The 23,459-nt window shown below is 31.6% G+C and overlaps 1 protein-coding gene across 1 annotated transcript; it reads right to left on the reverse strand.

Moving 5' to 3' along the window:
* Positions 1-820: 820 nt before the first annotated feature.
* LOC134699838 (transient receptor potential cation channel subfamily M member-like 2) lies at positions 821-23,459 on the reverse strand. Its single transcript, XM_063561247.1, has 19 exons — positions 23,449-23,459; positions 22,874-22,931; positions 22,294-22,462; positions 21,789-21,901; positions 20,592-20,664; positions 18,754-18,922; positions 18,258-18,396; positions 16,957-17,038; positions 15,674-15,798; positions 14,668-14,823; positions 13,077-13,118; positions 11,601-11,694; positions 10,423-10,533; positions 7,770-7,869; positions 6,574-6,799; positions 5,908-6,120; positions 4,385-4,525; positions 1,981-2,250; positions 821-1,027 (listed from the first exon to the last, which is right to left on the reverse strand). Exons 1-19 carry the CDS (start codon positions 23,457-23,459, stop codon positions 821-823), a joined length of 2,499 nt encoding a protein of 832 aa, XP_063417317.1.

Below are 23,459 nucleotides of genomic sequence, written 5' to 3' on the forward strand. Positions count from 1 at the left end.
TTCGTCTACATAAGACTCATCAGTGACGCTCATATCAAAATATTCATAAAACCAAACAAGTACAAAGTTGAAGAGCATTGAGGATCCGGAATTTCAAAAAGTTGTGCCAAATACGGCTAAGGTAATTTATGCCTTGGATAAGAAAATCTTTAGTTTTTCGAAAATTCAAATGTTTGTATCAGGAAATTTATTAAAATGACCACATTATTGATATTCATGTCAACACCGAATTGTTGACTACTGGGCTGGTGATACCCTCGAGGACGAAACGTCCATCAGCAGTGGCATCGACCAAGTGGTGGTGTAAATAGTTATCAAAGGTACCAGGATTATAATTGAGTACGCCAGACGCGCGTTTCGTCTACATAAGTCTCATCAGTGACGCTCATATCAAAATAGTCATAATCCCAAACAAGTACAAAATTGAAGAGCATTGAGGATCCAAAATTCCAAAAAGTTGTGGAAAATACGGCTAAGGTATTGTATGCCTGGGATGAGAAAATCCTAAGTTTTTCGAAAATTTATTTTTTTGTAACTGGAAATTTATTAAAATGACCACATTATTGATATACATGTCAACACCGAAGTGTTGACTACTGGGCTGGTGGTACCCTCGGGGACGAAACGTCCACCAGCAGTGATATCAAGTTGAGATATTCCACATGATATAGTCAGTATCAAAAACTACCTATTATTATGTTGATGACGTCACTCAATGTATTGCTTAATATTTTAAGTGATACAGCCAGTACGTTGATACTCGAAAATATTAGGCAGTAAGATCACATATACAAATTACGGATAAAATGACATAACTAAATTATTTACAACGAGTGTGAATACATAAGTTACCGTAAAATTGTTCTAGGAATAATTCTCCATACAACTGCCAATATGGCATATATACGAGATTCTGAAAAAGTGGAAATCCAGGTTCTGTATTTGGGTACATAGTTGCTTGGTAAATGACTCCGAAGCCAAATAAAAATACAGCAAATATCAAGATGAAGAAAATGACGTCGAACATCTACAAAGAAATTAAGACTTATACATGTATGTTTTAAAAACATAACAAGGATCCAATTTACTTTCGGATCCAATAGCTTTTACAGTATTCAATGGATTTTTTTCTTTAAATTTATTTGAAAACCTGTATGATTATATACAAATATAGGAATCTCTTTAAAAAAATCAGAACATTGAACAAGTGAAGCAAAGAGTTATCAGGAACTTGTAAGAGAAGCTTTTGCCATAAAATTTATATTTGATAATATTAAAACATCTCGCAGAGGCAAACAAATTATCTGTAAACGATGGACAAATAGTGAACTGTTATTAACTTGTAACATATAACCCAGTTAAATATGACTTGTTACATGTAGATTATAAAACCAACTCAGTATTAAAACGTTTCAATCGACGTTTATCATATTAATGGTATTGTTCTGTGAATATTTATTACACTTTTATGTCCTATTGACCAATAGAATACATAGTGTGATTGACCGATAGAGATAAAAAAAAAAGTGTTCGACGGAGCAGTTATTGTAGAGCCTATGTGTCCTATGCTTACATTAAAAGTTATATTGTTTAATTAGTAGTAAATTTCATTTCTACATAAGAGATTGAATGCTGCATTTCTAGCAGATTAATGGCAAACAATTCTCATGAAATCAATTACATCATTAATGTAAAAATAGAATTTCGTTGAATACTGTTTCAGCATTTATATTGTGAGTACCAATTTTTGTGAATTAAAGAAAAAAATATTTTACGTGCAAATTCCGTGGGATTTCGAAAGTTCAAATCCAAACCTTTAGCAAATTCAAACCTTGCTAAAAGAATTTGAACTCGTGGTTTCAATCTTACAAGGACATTCTCGATAACTGGTATCCAACTAATACTAATAAATCAACAGTATATTTTTTATAACGGGTTAATCTATTATTCAAAGCATTTGTCAACAAAGAAAATCCTTACCATTCTTCCAATCATAATAACTTTCGGTCCAATCTGTTTGGAAACAAGAAAAAACTGCATGCTGTTGATGATAAATGTTCCTAATGTTACTGCATACATCATTCGTGCATTATGAAAGTCCACAGCTGACAATTTAAATCGAAGAATTACAGACATGATAAACATACAGTACATCATCAATTCAAACAGTGTCCAAAAAGAGAACCAGGTCATTGCATTCAGGGTCAGTTGCCTCCACTCGAAACTTTGAAAGTGCTTCATTGCAATAGCCTGAAAGAAAATGTACCGTATTTCAAAGTAAAAGTTGTTATTTGGAATATGTCAATAATAGAGCAACAGAACAAAAGGTGAATAACAGGTTGAAGGGTCTTCAATAAAAGGTATCATACCATATATCTAGTCATTGCCTTTGCTGCGTATTGAAAAATATCAGTTAATAGTATGATATATATCCTCATGTGATTAAATGATAAAATAAGTCATCAACAATATAAAGTCAAAACACTATTATGATTACAAAATACCAACCAGTGATTATGTAACGGGAATGAAGACATGTAGATTAATATACGAAAAGATTGAAAAACATGAGATACGTTTTTCCTCACGCATATTTGGCTATTTCTATCATACTGATGGTATTTTATAATTATACACTTGGTATCGTATCCATATATAAAGGATTACGCATTATAGAAATTTAATATAGGTTTAAACTCTTATTAATTCAGGACATACACGTTTTCGGATTTTACTAGACTAGATAATTTTGAGTGCCCAAATTTTTGCATTCTACGGTCGACCAAATGATGTTGACATTTTTTTAATCAATGGCTTCAATTGTCAATCATTTTGGTCAACATATTGCTTACACGAGATACCTTTCTTGGTATCGTCTTCATTTAAAAAGGATTGCGTATAACAGAAATTGTTCTAAAAATATGTACTAGAAATCTTGCTACATGTAGGTAAAGTAAGCTAAAGACTATTCAAACAAAAGATGCAGCTGTGGTGTTAGTGTTAATTTGGAGACAGGAAGGCACATTGTTCAGATAAGCATAAAATTGTCTTTACCTGTTCATTAAACCTGTATCTTCATTTAAAGCATAATAAAAGATAAGAAACGTTTAAACTCTACTAGTGATACCTCAACGTATGTTTAACGGAATAAATGCCATCAACAACGTCATTAAAATATGAAAACAAAACGTTATAAATTTTATCCTGCTTCCCACCAATTTATGTTTTAGAAATGTCATGATTATGTATTACAACTTCCGTAATACTATAAAAACATGATTGAGCAATGCTATAACTAATGAGACACTTTTTACTAGTGATCCTCCAGAGGTAATCAATAATGATATGATAGAGAAAAAAAAATTGCAGCTGGAAGTTTAGCAAAACATTGAAAAAAAAGACATCAGTTAATCAACATGCCAATGAAGAAATAATTCAATGAAAGAAGAAACTCATTTAGCTGTTATAAGAATGCCAATTATCAGTTGAGCACTTCGTCCACGAAATGTTGTGTATGGTCTAGTGTTAGAAAAGTAAGACATGTCATCTAGCATGGATGTTTTTTTACTTTTGAAATAAAAACTGTACTTTAAGGTGGTACCTAACACTTTACCTAAAATTAATTTGGCTCGGTTAGTTTTCTTAAAATTTTGACAAAGTCTTTAAATGGACCCTTAAACAAAAATAAAAGAATTTCAACAATTTGAACCATCCTTTTAATAAGAAAAATTACACTGGTTATATAGCAGTTTGACAAACACTTATTTGAATCATTGAGAAGATTGATATTCCCTTGTGGACACAACGTCATTAAAACGTTCTGCTGATTTTACAGAGTTATCTCCCTGTAGTGTTAGGTACCACCTTAAATTTGAATTGTCCTTTCTGGCTTTCGGTATTTATGTTTACCCGCATCTCTTTTCAAATCATTTCTTTTCGTAAAAGAGGCAACATTTTCACTTGTTTAACAATCTATTATTGAATCAATTCAGTGAAATGATTGTTGATTGTAATAATTTCGGAACGTGTTGCAATATGATGTGTGAGGGTTTGGATGGGGTTAAATGATTCAAGAATAATGCCCTTAAAAATGAAGATTAGAGAATAACGGGCAAAAAAAATGAAGATAAGAGAAAAAAAGGGGTTATTTTTTTAAAGATTAGAGAAAAAAGGGGTGAAAATTAAATGTTTACAGAATAACAGACCCCATCCCCAATCCAGACCCTCATGTGTGATAGCTTGCTCATAATTGATATCTTACCGAGCCAATAACTGAATATTTATTCATTAGCTGTCATACAAGTTATCCTTCTATGACCTGACCGTCATATAACTGCGCTCAAGACATACTGAATTCAAACATATATTGTATTCGTATAATTACCTGCCGTATTTCTTCTGTTAAAGATGATGCAGCCCATGCATAAACAATGTATTCATAAATTGATGGAAATTTTTCTTCCGTGGGATGTAAATCTGTCAGTACAAACATGCTAAATGCCACCAACATTGCCAGGTACGTTAACTATTTTAAATAAACAAAACCATTTGAAAATGGCAAAACAAGTATGATTTAATTTAACGTAACCAAATGATTTTGAATATTCGACTTGCAGAACGCAACACGCAACATGGTTCACAGAGTTGCTGTATGATCTGCATTCTCTTCTGGGGGCGCTGAATAACACCTTCGAATTCGCGTTGTGGTCCTGTTGCCAGACTTTAAATAATGAAGTGTTTTGTGTACTGTTGTTTTTTGTTTTCGTCTTTTTTCCATGGTATTGCCTATGTTTCTGGACTTATGTTTATTCTTATCCTCTTGGTACATTCCCCCCTATATTTTTTTTAGATCAAATAAATTTGGGATTTTTTTTTTTAAAGTGGTTTTAAAGTATAACATTTGGCTCGTAAAACAAATTCAACTTAAGTGACACTTAGATCAGGGCATACACAGGCAAATTTCACTGACATCAATTTCTCGTGAGTTTAAATTCATGTGAATCTTACGCTCAAACGAGCTTATACGTGAAAAACACGTGAAATCAGTTTTTGCGGATATTATATGAATCTCATGTGAATTTTACATAAACATCACGTTTTTGTTTTTTAATGTGAAATTAACCTGAATTTTTAAAATAGAGTATTTCAAATAACAACTAAATTTTCAAATTTATTTAAAATCATGAAAAATTTCACATCAATTCACGTGACATTCACATGAAAATTTTCACGTGAGTTTCATGTATTAGCTCAATTGAGGTGGAACTCACGTGAAATATTTCATGTGACTTTCATGTGAGATGCAAGTGAAAATCATGTGAGAAAACTTTGTCTCTGTATCGAATGTCACTAATATTGAAAATATATAAATTTGAGGTAAAAAGTAAAGTATATGTAGGTATCAATATCAACAACATACACAGGTGATTCAAGATCTATTACTCAACATGTGTAATAAGATAATATATAAAACCATTGAATGATCATTATGGCTTCAATACCAAACAAACAAGATGAATATTGTTCTTATAAAACAAGTATAAATCATGAACGTCATTCAACTTATTTACGAGAAGGCCTTTGAAAACATCAACATAATGTGGTTCTTAAAAGGTCATCAATGAAATATCAGAGGGCAGATGGTGTTAGGAAAAAAGATAAGTTATTCAAACATTAAAACAAACTACTTTGATATATCTAGATATAACATTTCGTTGAAGCTCTTTTCTTGTACTCTCTTGTACATTTTAATTGCCATATTTCCCTCTTTTGTAGTTATGAAATCCAACCCTTCATTACATTTTTTTTGTAGCTTTTTGGTTATTTTTAATTGATGTATACCTAAAATCCTATTTCCATTGAAATGACAATAAATAATATAAACGAAAAAAATGGTTGAAAACTTACAACGGAAAAAAGGAATTTGATCAAAGGTGCGTTGTAAAAGTAATATATTTTCCTCATCCAGTTAGGTACAAATTGTGAACATGAAGTATTGTTCTCCTGGCCTTTTGTACCTAAACTCTCCGATTGAGTGACTTTTGCTCTCTTGGCAGTTTTGTCTAACTTCATTATGTCCCATTTCAATATAGGGAGCAAAGTAACAGCAAAAGCTATTGCCTATAAATATAAATATATAAACACCAATGGTTCAGTTCTAATTAATACTTTAACAACAAACTTTATAAGAAGAAACTAACTTCAATTTTTCTCTTGAAAAATCTGAACGACTAAAGCTAACTTCATTATTCGTACAAAAAAATGAAAATAACTCCACGCCATCGGTTAAATTGTCATTGTCCAGGGATTTCAATATTATAATGTTATTAAAGGGTTGTTTCTGTATTGTATTTGGTATATATTCTAGGTAAGTTGTATTGGCTCCTATAGTCATATTAGCAACACATTCAGAATGGTCCTCTAAGTGCATGAAGTGTAGAAACTTTAATGCTATGCTCCATGATACTCGTACATAGTTCTTAAGAATCAACAGTTTGGAAGCAACACGTAAAACATTTAATGGATTCTTTAATGATCAATTTATCTGTTTTACCACAGCTTGTAAAAATGTACCTTTAAATTTGATGTATCCCCTTTCATTTGACCTTTCCAAATTTTATTCAGCTTTGTTTGACATGCAGCATGTCCCATAAAGTTCATCAGTGTGAACTTTTCAGTTATTTCAAAAATCGTAGTTGAATTATATCTTTTCACTTCTGTCACCAACAGTTGGCGAGCGTGCTTTCTATCATTTAAATATAACTCTGTCATCACACTGTATGCAAGGTCTTCGTATTGTCTAAAATATATCATTCCGAAATAAAGCATGAATACCATAATAACTGGCATGCTGCAATTGCAGTATTTCTCTGCATACATAGCACAAGTCTTAGTTATAATGCCCCAATTATAAACTTATCATAAATACCATGATTAAAATTGCTGAACGCCAGACGTGTTTTTTGTCGACAAAATATTCGTCAGTGATACCTCAAACTAATTGCCAGTGTTTTAACATGATCATATCATCTATTTAAAAAGCTAAATAAGAACACAATCACAAAAATTGTCTTGTTCTGATAGTTATCAAAGGTATAAGGATTATATTTAAGTACGCCAGACACGAGTTTCGTCTACACAAGACTTATCAGCGACGCTCATATAAAAAAAAATTATATAGCCGAATAAGTACGAAGTTGGAGAGCATTTGGGGATCCAAAATTCCAAAAAGTAATGAAACGTTCTTTTTTAAGATGTTTGCGTTCCGATTCCATTTCAAATAAAACAAAAAGCTTTTGTTACATTATTTTTCAGGGTCTAATCCCCCTTGTTATGTTTTTGGTTGTTAGCACTAGGTCGATACTATTGATGTATGTCATATAAGAATAAGGTAGATTATTATTAAGATGTGGAATGATTTCCGATAAGACATAAATCCACTAAAGTTCAAATAAAGTAGATGTGAGCAATTATAGGCAACAGTACGGCCTTCAGCAAGGTTTGAAATGATTTGTTTCATATTTTTCATGCCGGGGCCTTTTAAAGCTGACTAAAAAAGATGGGGTTATCTCATTATTGAAGGCCGTATGGTTGCATATAACATGGTTCTTATTGTACATCCTCTTTTATGTATAACGTTTATCGTTTTGCAACGGATATAATGCAAATCTGTGAAACGTCACGAATTGTTGGTTACATGAGACATATGTAAAATGTATGATGTTAATTATATTAATAATGAAACAAATGTACAGTAATGTATGGCTTACCTAGAACTTTCCCATAAAGCAGTCTGTTCATTCATGAATGCTTCAGCGCTGGCGTTTTCAGCTAACCTTTTAGCAAGTGAACTTGCAAATAATGCAGAACCTAGATGAGTGGTTTTAAAATTTGACAATTACGAGCAGACAAAACAAAGTATAATATAAATACAAATTAACGCCACGTCGAGTGTACATATTTCGAATGTTTTCTTCAATGTTGTTTAGTTAATGCGCCATTACACATTTTATGATAACGCGTGCACATCAGATAGAAAGCCGCTTTTTATGTGTGCCGTTTCGTTAGTAGGGGGTTTACTGTAATTTTCGAAGTTTTAGCTAAACGTTCATTTAAACGTTTTCCATTCGTGTTCACCAATTGGGAAATTAAAAATAAACTACATAATGTACATTCTTTTGTTAAAGTTACTGTTGTTTGATTATTGCATATATTATAATTTACAACAACAGTTAATTGTCTATAACATTGAACACTTTGATTCACTTTTTTTTTTAGCTATTTCATATATTTTAGTTCACACATAGATCAAAATAAGCTTTTAACAGGGTTTTACAGTGGGCCCAAGTCCCCAAGCTTTCATTTGATACCCAAACTACCCACATATTTCACCTATTGACAAAAATACAGCTATGCGTAGAAACTTTTTTGGTTTTAAAAAAGTACTACTTTCTTGTTTGTTCTTTCTGACCGGGCCAAAATTAAAAGTTTTAAACCTACGCGTTGCACATAATAGCTTGATCATTTTACAGAAAACAGATTGCAACCATTTGAAATTCAATGACCACATGATGTGATGAATCATAGTACCAAGGATACTATGACGACATGTGTTAAAGTGTACCTCCTAGAAGGTTTGGAGAGACAATATTTTAAACAAAAATATAAAATACGCAGTTCTCACGTTAACGCAGAAGTAAAAAAGTAAATTAGCGCATTAAGTATTTGTGTCTACTTTAAAAAAAAAACATAGCCATACAATGTATAATTTCATAGTCAGAATGACATGTACTGTTTTAATTACGTTTGAGTCAAAGTCTTTTGAGGTAATATCAGAAATTCTAACATGACGTCCTTCAAACGCTTTCAGTACACACCCGTGGTAAAATATGAAGATATTGCATTGGCTGTTCCGATCGTACTCCCACGTCATATGTTTTTATATGAATGAAGTACCCGACGTCATAGAATGATGACGTTATAATTTAAGCATTTTACGGGAAAATACACGCTTCTGATACCGAAAATCATCACAACAAGGAAACGTAAACAAACGATGCTCAAACGGTATAAGCCCATTGTTTATATACATAGAAGACATATAAGTAAGTTATCATTAAAATTCATCCAAATCTATCTAAATAAGTTATGTGAATAGTTTGACCATGTCACTCACTTATTCTGTTTGCTCCGTTCTTTTACGCCAATCTAAAAGTGCGTTAATTTATGGGAACGGCAAATAATGGCCTCCATCTTGAGCGCTTCGATCCAAAAAAAATGCCGTATTTGTCCTATTAGAATCGAAATAATTCATGGGGGCTTGAATATATCTAGATTTTACCACGGGTTGTCCCTTTATGCCGATATTTTACCCCTCGCTATCGCTCAGGGTAAAATATTTGTCATAAAGGGCCAACCCGTGGTAAAATTACGATATATTCAAGCCCCCATGAATTATTTCTTAATTATATTGTGAAAACCAATAATTCATTTTATTCTGAAAAAAAAGTATTAATCATATTTCAACTTTTATCGAAGAATTTACGTTTTGAAATCATTATTTTTACCGGAATTTAATTAAAATCTCGATGACACCTCAAAATAATTCCCGTGATTGTCATATAGTACAAACACTTAATTTCACTTCGAAATATCATACAGCTGCCCTTTAATGGTTTGTATAGTTCATTGTTGAGTTAAGACTGCATAGAACATAAAGAAGGATGTGTCTGAGGACACGACAAAACTAACTACTCAGCCATTCTCGATATGCAGTACAATTATGTCTTCGTGAAACCAGAAATGCCGAGTAGTTCCGATTGGGGACACGAATGCCAGTGCTATTTCTTTGCAATTTTTAAGGTTAAAAAGGGACATATTTTTCTCACGGTAAAAGACTCACTGACTAAATTTGAACTATGTGGGCTGTGATTTATAGTATTTTGTACGAGTTTCATAAAATTTGCATCTGGCAAATTTAATTCAGAATGCGGGAACGAAAAACAAAAAGCCATTTTCCAAGTTATAAAGGGGATTAACGTTTAAACGTTTACTACCTAATGCCAAACTTGACACTATGTTTGCGAGTTTTGGTTATCAACATCGTATATGAGTTTCAAAAGATTTGAATAAGTGAAACTTAAATTGTAGTGTGGGAATGAAAAATGGAACGGACGAAACGACGGTGGTGATGGCATTAAAACACATTTTCGACCATTACAAACACAAAGAACAGTGCTTATTTGTTCCCAAAAAAAAGATAATTATACAATTATCGTTTATTATAACATCTGTATGCTAGTTTTTAAATTAGTCTTAAGTCCATAAAATATTATCTTGAACACCCATTGGGATCCGCATTTATTATTCAATATGACTGTTAAAGAGTGCGTCATATCCTTTTAATCACAGTTTAAAACTTACATATATAATCACCGTCTCTCTTCCAAAACAACATGGCCAAATTTCTGCGGTTCATAAGCACTGCCCAGATAAACAGGTGCTTGAAAATATCATTTATACATATCTCATCACCTGAAAAAGATGATCATGATCATCATGATGATGCAAATTTACAAACAAAACAAAAATAATATATCTGCCATGACATTTGACATGTTGACAAGTTGCTAGTGTATGATAGTTAATAAGGTGCATCCCTTTCATGAAGAGAACATTTCCATAGAAATCAGATTGAAAAACTACGGACTTTCTTAATTATGTTAATGTTCGCAAATAACTCAATTTCCAGGATTAAACATTTTTTGAATACACGAACAAATATTGTTAACGTAGCCAGCCAAATAGTTTGATATGAATTGAAATAATCATTGATTGACTGTTGAAAAACCTTGTTAAAAATTCTAAAGATTTTCTACCCCTTGAATGAAAATTTTGGGCCCTTAAATGCACGTCAACTTTGTACTTCATCTGAACTGTTTTCCTTTTTTATTTGACCGTCACTAACGAGTGATTAATTTAAAGACACCCGTCAGTTCAAATTGTACGCTTGATATCTACGATAAGTTCATAAAAATACGGTTGTAATTTTTTAAACAATATATTTTACAAAATCTGGAATGTTTTGGAAGAAGGGCTAAACTCAATTTTGAAGAGTAACTCATTGTTAATAATCAATTACAAATGACCAATTGAATAATTGATATTGAAATGAGCTGTTAGAAATTACATAATAACAGTAAAGTTTCGAGCTTGTTTTATTTCATTTACTATGGATGCAAATTTAAATAGTAAACTTAGTATAAATGTTGCAGATGGGAATGGTACCATGGGATAAGAGCCATTCAAACACTTCAATCAAAAATAACTGACAACACCATGGCTAAAAAGTAAATGACCAACGAAAAACAATAGTAAATAAATTATAACATAGAAAACTAAAGACTGAGCAGCACGAACCCCACCAAAAACTGGGGGTGATCTAAGGTGCTCCGGAAGGGAAGGCAGTTAAATGATATATTATAAAACTTGAGAGATGATTTAAAGAAAACATATCGATAGCAAGTTAGAAGCAATTGCACAATAATTAAATTAAGGAAACACATAGTAATGACATTTTACTCTTTATATTTCAACAATACCTTTCTCAAAGGGCTTCATATCTTCACTTCCGAGTATTTTAATAACAGCATCATTAATCATGTCCACAATTTTCTTTTGTTTAAGTGTTTTATCCTTAAATATAATTAGTAATAATTTAGATTCAAGAGTATAGAACGATAGCAGTTACCTGTTTAAGGTAGTGCATTCTTTAATTGCTACAATATCTTCGATCGTTTAGTTTTTGTACGAAAATAATTTGACGACAAATCTATGTTTTTTATGGGGTTTTTTTTTTGGGGGGGGGGGGGTGGGGGGGTTAGTGTATTATCGATAAACTCTTAACAGGTTTGTTCCTTTAAACTGACTTGGTTTCTTTCTCATTTTGTTGACGGAACAAAATACTTTTCTATTTTATCTACATGAATTTTACAAGCGTATTTTCATCAAGAGTATATATATAATAATATATAATAATATATATATATATAATTATAATAATAGTACACTGAATATTATCACTATTCCTTGGCTTTCGTTGTTCTCCACTATGATCTCGTCCAAATTGGTTGTAGGATAGATAATTCACTATGGGATCCTGAGCAGTAAAGTAATCTGATCTGTTTTGGAATTAAATGATCAACAAACGTCAAGTTTATTTGGTTGGACGATTATTCAAAAGAATATCCACAAAAATGTTTCATTTTCTCATAAACAAAATACCTGTACACTTCGTCATATCTTAACAACAACGAATTGCATTCGTCTCGCATAGTGCCACCGGTCAAACGAGCAGGATTGTAATGTATGGTCCGTTAAATGCCACTGTACCTTTTGTAACGTCTTATTTTTTTCATCATTCAACTAAGACAGTCATTTTGTAACGCGTATGTGTGTACCTTACATTATGTTGAGTTACTTTCAACCAGTTTTGCGTACTTTGATGTTTTATTTTAATGTTATATTCATTTATACAGGGAATGTAAGATGTTAAAGACCTGGTTTCATTGAAGAACCTAATTACTTTTGTATGATAATGATGACCTTATAATCGTCTACATTGGAAAATGGAGTTGAAAATATTCATCACATATATCGATATATCTATAGATGAGAGTCTTAAATTTGCCAGTATTTTCAATGTAGTGATAAAGATAATGCTAAAACCTTCCAAATTAAAACAAGATAGGTTTTGATTTGAGTTTTACGGCAGATTTATATCCTGAAAAGTTCAACGATCTGAAGACAGTCTGATTTTAATATAGTATCCACACTTAGCTTAAAAGGATCTGACAACACACGGGTCTACAATATGTTCTGATAGTACATTCGTCAGCATAATGAGTTTTTATCTGCCTCTAATCATTTCGGAGCTTTTGTAAGATGGTTGAAAATGAAGCGTGATTATGTGATCTGTTTTGTATTTTGTCTAGTATGACACTTACGTAATAACCACAACATCAAATATATCATGGTGTTGTTATTTGTAGAACAGTAATGTTATCATACTACTGTACCTTTAATTCTGGGAAAATATATTTTCCAAGGCAGCCGTCGGTCTAAAGGAAAAAAATGGCAATTGATATGAACATGGTGAAAATGCATGACAAATACCGTATTCACTTAACAATCGTTGACTTTGGGACCGGTGGAAAGTACTAACTGATATTCCTTTTTTATCATATGCAAAATAAAGGCAACATTAGTGTTCCGCTGATGGAAACTCATAAATCGATTGAGACAAAAAGGTAAAAGAGAAAAGATATCAGAAGGACATTCAAACTCATAAGTCGAAAATAAACTGACAACGCCATGGCTAAAAAAGAAAAAGACCAACTGACAAACAATAGTACACAAAACACAACATGCAGAACATGGATATGAACCCCGAATAAAACTGAGGGTGATCCAGGTGCTGCGGAAGGGTAAGCAGATCCTGCTCCAGATGTAGCATCCGTCCGTAAGAAGTCCCATTTCGCTTCATCAAAAAGAATTTAAGTCGTGAGAACATTATATAACCTTTTGAAAACAAATTAAGACAATAAGGTTTTAAACATGTAGCAACATATGGAAAATATGTTACCAGATAACTCCCAAAAAAGATTGTTTGGTTACATACAAAGCAGTGATAACGAAGACGTATCATCTTTTCGATATAGTGGGTTACGTATGTGTCACCCTGGCAGCAAGAACTTCGTATCTTTTAGGAGCACTAGTGGTTTCACACGGGTTTATGAAAACCCAATCAATATTTGTAGTTGTAGTTATTTATGGACTGTTGGTTTTCATTTTGGCGGTCTTCTTTAAGCCATGGCATTGTCTGTACAAAGTCAGGAAAATTTCCATTGTTATATTATAGTTCGTTTTTGTGTGTGTTGCATTTTAGTGTTTTGATTCTGTTGTGTCGTTGTTCTCCTCTTATATTTGATGTGTCTCCCTCTTTTTTAGTTTATAAACCAGATTTGATTTTTTTTTCTCAATCGATTTATAAATTTCGAATAGCGGTATATTGCCTTTATTTATGTGTGTATTGCACTTTTAGGTTTTTTTCTTTTTTGCAGGAAAGATAAGAAATAATCAAATTACTTAAAAATAAAAATGCAGGAAAAACTCAAACAAACTTGGCTTTACATTAATCATAATATTGAATAACATAATTAAAATAACACGATGAAAATGATAGCAATATCAAAAGGTCTTTGAATTGAATACTTAGACTGTAAACATCATTGAATACTGTTCAACCTTTATTTAATCCGTAATCTGATAATAACATTTAATCGACAAATATTTAAATCTGTTCACATGTAAATGTTCTCCGCATGTAAAATAGTTTAGAGAAGATAGTATTCATTCAAACCTGAAAAATAATACGGTAATGTATTCAGATGACAATAATCATCTTATCTACAGAGAGTTTATAATGAAATGGGAATTTATCAAGTTAATAAAAAATATTCGATTTTATTTACCGATTTTGTAACAACTACCATTAATTTATAAATATTTGACACATGGCCGTGCCAAGCGGCACATCTTTTTAAGGTATACGCTCTTTTCTGATTAGAAATACAAGCATGTATAACACATACGCCAATTTGAACTTACCTCATATAAGCCTTCAAGTGAGTGATCTAAGAAAGTTTTATACAGATCCCTGTCCAAAATATATTCGAGAACTTGTCTAACCATGTCAATCCTATCGTCCTTTAATGCATTGGTGAACAGCTTTGATAATTTGCTCTCTTTTATGCAAAGTTTTTTCTATAAAAATATTATCATATTTATTTAATGATGAACTATTCAATGAAGATAAACAGAACATAATATGGTACAGATCGGTTTGGGGATGAATATTGCATTGAAATAGTTTAAAATAAAGAGAAATGGTTTTCCGTTTAAATAACGTAGTTCCAGCAAATATAGGTAACTGTATATTCTTCAACAATGAGCAAACTCCAAACCATATAGTAAATAAAACAAGGCCTGGCATGACTAGATGTGAAACAATAAAAACAAAAACATCAAAGGCCAAACCAACGAAAGAACAATAAAATAAATACATAATAAAAATTATATAAAAGACAGCAACCAACAGTAATCACTGAGATACAGACTCTTGACTGACGTATAAATACAATATGGTGGAGTTAAACATTTTTTTAACGCTCAACCTTTTGCCTTACCTTGGACATTGGTGTAGAAGTATAGAATAAGAAAAAAATGCAAAACTCATTTGGAAAAAAAGACCCCTCAGATCACGCAAGCATAAACAGACATAGCATGAATCCAAAAGACACAAAACACCAATACCTGCGCTCTCATAACTCGGTTTGTATATTTGTGACCATTATGCAAATTTTCAAAACACCGTGACTCAGATTATATCTCATTAAAAGCTATATTACTTTTGTAAAAATTGTTTTAGATCAAGTATTGTTGTTACAGCACGATAAAGCAAAATCACAGTTGAGACTTTGCTAAATCAATATTACTCTATTTTTCAAAGCACAGACTCAGTCTAGCTGCAATTAGTTGACAAAGAAGAATATAATAGCTTAAACTTAATTGACGAGGAATGGATAAACAAGTAAATTGTTACAATTACATTTACCTGTAATTTTTCCAAAACGTTACTGTTTTCTAACTTGAATATTTCCTTCTCTGCAATATCAGGTCTATTCCATAAATCAACAAAATGTAATATGTTATCTGTAAGTTTGTCTTCATTCTTTTCGTCTAAAAGTGGTCAGTTTAGTATGTTACCATAATACGTTTTGTATATATTCATTGGCATTAAACATATGAAAGAGTCTAAATTCGCAGGTTAAAAATTTGTGGTTGATTGACAAATTTTAGACTTTTCTTCTTTTTCTATTATTAGTAACAATAACATAATTCTAAAAACTGAATAGCAAAAATACAAACTATTTGTTGTGTTTTGTTTGAAAAGCTTTAATGTAAGAATCCTTTTGAAAGATAGATAAGTAAATTGTACTACATAGTTTTTTTTAAAATTACATACTTTTTAAACCCCTAATTTGGCATTTTAGGACAAAAAAAGGGGGGGGGCACTGTAACCCAGATTTGTTGTTAACCAAAAATATTTTGCGGATTTGTTTTATAGTAAGAGCTCTTAGACCCCCCTACTTACATTCCTTGATAAAATGTAAAATATTTTGCATGTTGTTTATTGGCTAATTATGGGTCGGATACCTAAAACAGTTTCTCTTGGAAATGAACATGTCTTGGTGTTCATGTCCTTATTTTGTGTTCGTGTCTAAACAGAAAAACAAATCAATACGTATCCTGTCCCGAAGTAAATTGGACGCTGTCCAAAGTAGGCATAACAATAAAACTCGTTATTGTATAGTTGTAGATAAAGCTATAATAAGAATAATATGCTTCTTTCTATAATTTTAAGGTTTTAAAAGCGTTTAATATGCACACAGTTTGATTATGAAGTATACGTTAATCAACTCAATACTCTCAAATTAGATTACAAAATATAATCATCTAAATAAAAATATATCACTGGACTGGCCAATCCGATTCTTATCAAAACTCAGCGAATACGATGTATGGAAGCTCGATGGTCAATATACTGTCAAATTGATGTGTTATGTTTTTCTATTGTGTTGTCTAGCCTTTATTCCAACCTGTTAATTCATGCTATTGATAGATTATACAAAATGGGTGTGTACTGTTTTTTTTTTCAATTTGATATAAGTTGATATGGGTGGTGATAAAACGAAAAATGTATGTTAATAAACTGAATTTCATATCAGTAAAACGTATGTGTTTATCCTAATTACAATGCGATATGAACATGTATTGCAATTTTGATAAATGATGTAAACAGTTATTTAAGAACGTATGTTAATAAGATAAGCAAACCTAAGTAAAAGACGTCAAATAATATATCCTGAATTGTTCTGTCTAATGTGTATGTTGTGTCATGTACAGAGTATACATGGATCTGAAAATAATAAATAAAATTTCTAAGGAGAAATTTCACTTTCATTGCATTTTTGCTATGCTATAAAGCAACATTTCCTCCTTTTAATTACTGTTCGCATCGACGTCATTAGTATCATAACCTTTTTTTTATTCTGCAATTTCAATACAATTTATAGCATCTTCTTTTTTCAATTAACATAAAAGCAAATAATTGAACCTATAGATAATTTCATCATATCAACCAGGCTTATAACTGTGTACGCCAGACAAGCGTTTCTTCTACAAAAGACTCATCAGTAAAACTCGAATCAAGATACATTTGTAGTTAAAGGGGTCAAATAAAGTACATGGCTGAAGAACATAGTGGATTCGAAATTATGAAACGTCTTGCCCAATGCAGCTAAGGTTATCTATTCCGGGGGTAACAACATCTCAACATGTTGAAGTATTTTCAAACATTCTATATTAATACTTACTACCACATACACGAACATAACACATGCTTAATTGGATATAGGAAGATGTGGTGTGAGTGCCAATGAGACAACTCTCCATCCAAATAACAATTTAAAAATTAAACCATTATAGGTTAAAGTACGGCCTCCAACACGGAGCCTTGGCTCACACCGAACAACAAGCTATAAAGGGCCCCAAAATTACTAGTGTAAAACCATTCAAACGGGAAAACCAACGGTCTAATCTATATAAACAAAACGAGAAACGAGAAACACGAATATATTACATAAACAAACGACAACTACTGTACATCAGATTCCTGACTTAGGACAGGTGCAAACATTTGCAGCGGGATTAAACGTTTTAATGGGCCCAAACCTTCTCCCTTTTTCTGAAACAATAGCATAACATCACAAATCTTGAAATGATGATTTTTTAAATGTAATAAATATGAAGAAGCCTGCAGAACTTGAATAAGCCAATATTTAAAAGCATGTGTTTTGATTTCTTTAAAATGTGAATATAATGTATGCAAACACAGTCGATATTGGCTTTTAGTCGGGACAAATTGAACTGTGATTAAACATTATTTAAAAATCTGTTCTTTTGTAATAACCAAAATACAGTTTTGTAAAGAAATCAAAGAGCAGTTCAAACTTAGGTTCCATTTAAAAAGTAACCAAATTGTTATTCATGCACATGCTAATAGAAAAGGACATTTTTAAAGATATTATCTTGTATGTGTTTTTAGCGGAAATACTTGATCAATATATAATCCATACCGATTTTAAATTTCCCGCCATTTCATCATGTAGTTGCCTTATTAACACCTCACATTTAGTTTGCATTGTATTCGACTCTTCATCATTTGAACCATAAAGCATTTTTGCCGCTTCTATCAATTCAGATTTAGATTCCTCACTATAAATATACAAAAGACATAGTGAGGATGGATATATTCTTATGCATAAACATGTACATTATAAAAAACTTTTTTTTTTTAGTTTAAGATTCATCAAATTTTATAGCTTCTACAGTTAAACATGTTTCGAACGCGTAACCCGTCTTGTATCCAGGACAGTGTTTTAATAGCACAAAATACGAGCAAGCTGTACGAATCGGTAGCAGCTAGTTTTACTCGCCAGATTGATATAAAGCACGAAAAATGACCTACATCGTTACGAAAAATAAAGAATACCAATACAAGATTACTCACTTTAATCACAGTTACGAAACATAAGTTCAAAGCTAATTTATACTTATAAATAAATCACTAACCTGCTGTTATTCGTACGCATTCTGAATCCCTTACATATAAAGTCTGCCGCTTTCCCAGACCCATCTATGACCAAAACAGGAAAACTTCTATTTAAATTCACCATAGCGGCTTCAAACGAGTCTTTCTCACCACCAACAAGCATAACTATCAACGGGATCTCTAAGTGTTCTATCGTAAAAGATATATGACATGTACTTTAACATTAATTTAACTTCTTTTAATTCAATGATACACTGTTAAAAGCATATATATTATTTGAATGTGCAAGATGTACATTTGCCAGCAGTAGTTTATTCAAAAAGAAATTGCCTGATTGAGTTTTGTGTTTAATGTCACTTTCTGCATTATTGGCTACTTCCGGTGGAGAAAGACGTGGTGTGGTGCCCGGACGTATTCCCTACTTTTGGCAGTAAAACTATCTGTTTTGTTCATTTATGTTAAAATTTATTAATCAATGTATGTCAAGTTAAAAACAATGTTGAATCTTCGTATAAGTTATGTAACAGTGTTAATAGTTATCAAAGGTACCAGGTCAAACTGATAGCCTTTAAGAATAGAAGTATTTATCGGATCGAAAAGTTTACGCAGATTGCATATCTAACTGACTGTTTAGCTTTAGTTGGCAGTACTTCGCTTGTGTATACAGAATATGTGTGAACAGTTCTAATTGTATATAAATACTACTTGATTGTAAATGTACAATATCGTCATAAACGCATTGACGTTACAAAGGTAACGTTAGTTACAGTGCGTTAAATAATAGCGGCAAATCCATGACACTGACGACCTCTATAAACAACATCACCGTCAAAGTAAGGATATGATTCCTTTTTGAAGTAAGTTGTCCAAAGTCAAAGATTTGATATACATTCTTGTAAATTCTTTACGTAATAAAGAATTTACTAGAGGTTTTAAGCAATTTATGAATAAAAAATCCCAGATTTTTTAAATTTACCATTGCTTTATATATTACGATCGTAGAAATCAATAACGTCACTGCAGACACGTGCTAACAAACTGATTGGTATATGTAACATTAATAAACACCATAAACTATGCGAATCGTGTAAATCTTCATTTTATGTATATAAATAACGCATACAGCAACGCAAATGTGTTATGGGCGACGCTAGATTGAATGATGGGTGTTTAGCTATGTTTTTATATAATCACTCCTGTTGACTTACCTTCATTATGGGCGCTCAAAGCCGAATAGTTGAAAGACAAGAATGCAAAAACATGAAAACAGTTGACGAGTTGTACATTGTATTACCAAAAATTGCAGTTTCACTTTTGAAATGCTTTCATTACTAAAATGCATGGCATTCTTAAAGTCTCTACTTATAAAAATATAGTCATGTTCATGAGTTCATTTTTTCAGTAATTTCTATATTTACACATCTACTTTGTTTGCATTCATTTATTGATATCTTTCATCGATTACATGTGTCCTTCTGATGAGTGAAGCCTTTTTCAAATAATCTTTAAAGTTTGGTTTTATATCGTACTGTTACACCAACTATCCCAGGTTAGAATGGTTGGCACCTTCAAACATGTTTAACCTCGCTTTATACTGTATGTGCCTTTCTCAAGTCAAGAGTCTGTTATTTAGAGGTTGTCGTTTGTTGCTAAATTATGCTGTTAGTTTGAATTGTTTTTCATTTGTCATTTTGAGGCCTTTTATTGTTAACTATGCGGTATATATTTTGGTCATTGTTGAAGGCCATACGGTGAGCTTTAGTTGTTAATTTCTGTATTATTTGGTCTTTTGTGGAGAGTTGTCTCGCTGGCAGTCATACCACATCTCCTTTTTTTATATTAAAAAATGGTGCCTAACCTTTAATGCAAACTTCTAGGTTACCTTTGTGTGGTTGAATAATTGTGATTCTATCTTTATTACTGATTCGTGCCTACAAATTTTGTACTAATGCGTTCATTAATGAATATACTAAAGATTTCTGATATGACTCCAATGTTTGTAGCCAATCTAGAACTAGGTATACTAACAATAAGTTTCATTATGGTGCATACGTTCATGACAAAGCAAATCAAGAACACACACAAATAACTAATACAAACTAAAGTTCTCTCAAAAAGACAATGACCTATACAATATGACGTACAACGACTTAATTAAATCTTTATCTGAAGTTCGATGGGATAAATAATTTCTAAATAGTCACAAAATTTTAGTTATTTATTGAGAGAACATCATCCCATCGAACTTCAGATAAAAAATACAACAGATACAGTTAATCTGCCTCATATATTGACTTACATCTAGACACATTGACACATTCACCATTTCCTTTCTCAATTTTATTAACAATGAGGGTATGTGACCTTTACCACAAAAGATTTCAGTTTCCAAATCATGAATTTCATTTTTATGTCGCAACATCCCATCAGCGCCTACATACGGAGTTTATATCTCCCAATTGATACGATACTGCAGAGCTTGTATTTCCTATCATGGAAGCAATCAATAAAAGATTTCCGATTAGAAAAGTTGAAATCCTTCCTTTGTACATTTTAGGGATGCCATCACCAATTTGTTGAACGTTATGGAATATCTGTTTCACAGATGACGAGGAATATATATATTTTTAACATTATTTGTACACTATTGAATGAATGCATTTCATTTCACGAATAATTTGGCTTTTGAATAGCATCAAATTCAAAACATAGTTCTAACTATCGTCTTATGATGATATCATCAACATGATCAAGATGCAATCTTTTCCTTACATTTTCAGTTGCAATATAGAAATTGCTAATCGTTTGATAAACTATAGAAGATTTAATGTAAGTAATGGGAAGTGAATTGACTATTCTTAGAAATATTTCACAAAATATTTGATTTTAACGAACTATCAATTTTAAAATGGTAAAGGCAAGAATAATTACATGTAATAAATGTTTTCACAATGTTAATTCTGTTTTGAATGTAATTCAAGTGTGTTTTAAAAGCTACTCTAGTGTGTATTGAAAAATATGACTAAATCTGTAGTGTCTTTCAAATGTCACTTACAAAACCATCCTTATGGATACAATAGGATTGACTTTTGTCTGTGTTTTCTCGAATCACTTCTTCAACAATCTGCCCAATGCATGTATCTTGTCCTTCAGTTATTATCCATATATCTGAAAGTAACCAAATCATTATGATTAGTACTGAAATAATTATATGGTTATTTTTACACCAGTTGAGACTATAAGTGTTGAAGAAAACACATTTAGTCCTGGTATCTATGATGAGTTATCTATAATGAGTTTATTCATACATGTACGAGTAATCCCATATATGTAAATTCGTTCAATATGGCCTTGCGTTTGATTTGTAAAATTAACAAAATATAAGCACTGATTTTTATACTTCAATTAAGTACAGCACGCCATATTTATTTTTCTCAAATGTATTAACAAAGTTTCGTTTTGCTTCTCAATCGAATGAGTGAACCGAATTGGGATTTGAAGTGAAATTGTATTTACAAAGATATAGAAAGGAAAATGATTAATACAAAATGTAAGCTTACATGTTGTATTCATTAATTCAAGCAAACCACTTTTAAGTTGAGTTTTAATCGTCTCATTAGGCAAATACTTTTTGGCCTCTCCTATGATAGACAGAACTGCAACTGGTTTTTCTTTTTCACAATTTGCCAATGACTGTTTGGTTTTCGTAACCTTAAGCAATCGATCACACTGAATAAAAGAAAAATATCTTTTATCTTATATAACTGACTATAATTACTAACAATATCCATTTAAAAAAAAAGGATTTAAATTCACACTCTATTTGAGGCTAAAAATAACTGTTAGGGTAATAACATGGGTGAATATTTGTTTTACGCTAGAATTATTTTTTTTAACAATGATTTGAGTTGACAAGAATAGAAAGTATTATCGATGCCTTCTCTAATATGATCAAATATTCTACATTATAAATAAGCTCTTCCATTTTCCACCCGATGACGGCTTGTTTTTCGGTACACTTGTTTTGTGAAGATTTGTGTTTCCCAAAAGCCACAATTCTACTTATGAGATTGGTGTTTTGATATGATGCATCACATATTGATGAGTCATAAGCATTTTTTTTTATATCTAGATACATACGAGTGGACAATTCGATGTGTTCTGTAAACTGTAACCAGATTTGTCCTGACGTTTCTCCCTAAAACAACAAAACTATTATCGCAATACCTACAAAAATATATTCTTAAAATGAATGAACCAACTTAAACGTAAAAAAGATTTACAGTAAACAAATAAATACAATATGGGGTTGTCAACAATACCACAAAGAACATACCGTATTTCAAGGTCTTAATCTAAGGGATTCTAGAAAAGTTTGAGAATGCATGTAAACAAATGTATAAACAAAAATACCGAACTCCAAGGTAAGTTAATAAGGCGGAGGTCCATAAAACTTGACGAAATCAAAAATAAGAATATACTAACAAACAGAAAAAATTGAAAACAATTGGCATGTTCCTGACTTGATACTTGATTTCAAGGGAAAATTTTAAAGTGACCTAGTTTTATAGGTAGCCAAACTTCCGACTAATGATGTTTGTTCTTTGTTCCACTATATTGACAACATTGGGTGTGCAATCAAAATGGATATGCTAGGATAATCTAAAAATAATTTTGATCCATCAGCGCATAATAAAAATGCCCTGTAAACAAACATCACTGACAT

The sequence above is a fragment of the Mytilus trossulus genome, unplaced genomic scaffold (genome assembly GCF_036588685.1).
Source record: "Mytilus trossulus isolate FHL-02 unplaced genomic scaffold, PNRI_Mtr1.1.1.hap1 h1tg000085l___fragment_1__unscaffolded, whole genome shotgun sequence".
In the NCBI taxonomy this organism is placed as follows: Eukaryota; Metazoa; Mollusca; class Bivalvia; order Mytilida; family Mytilidae; genus Mytilus; species Mytilus trossulus.

Excerpts from the sequence above, each read along its gene's own strand:
- LOC134699838 (XM_063561247.1), bottom strand. Across the intron at positions 13,119-14,667 it reads CACTTGAAGGCTTATATGAG|ACCGACGGCTGCCTTGGAAA; the intron begins GTAAGTTCAAAT and ends TTTTTCCTTTAG. Across the intron at positions 6,800-7,769 it reads GCTTTATGGGAAAGTTCTAG|ACAATACGAAGACCTTGCAT; the intron begins GTAAGCCATACA and ends GATATATTTTAG.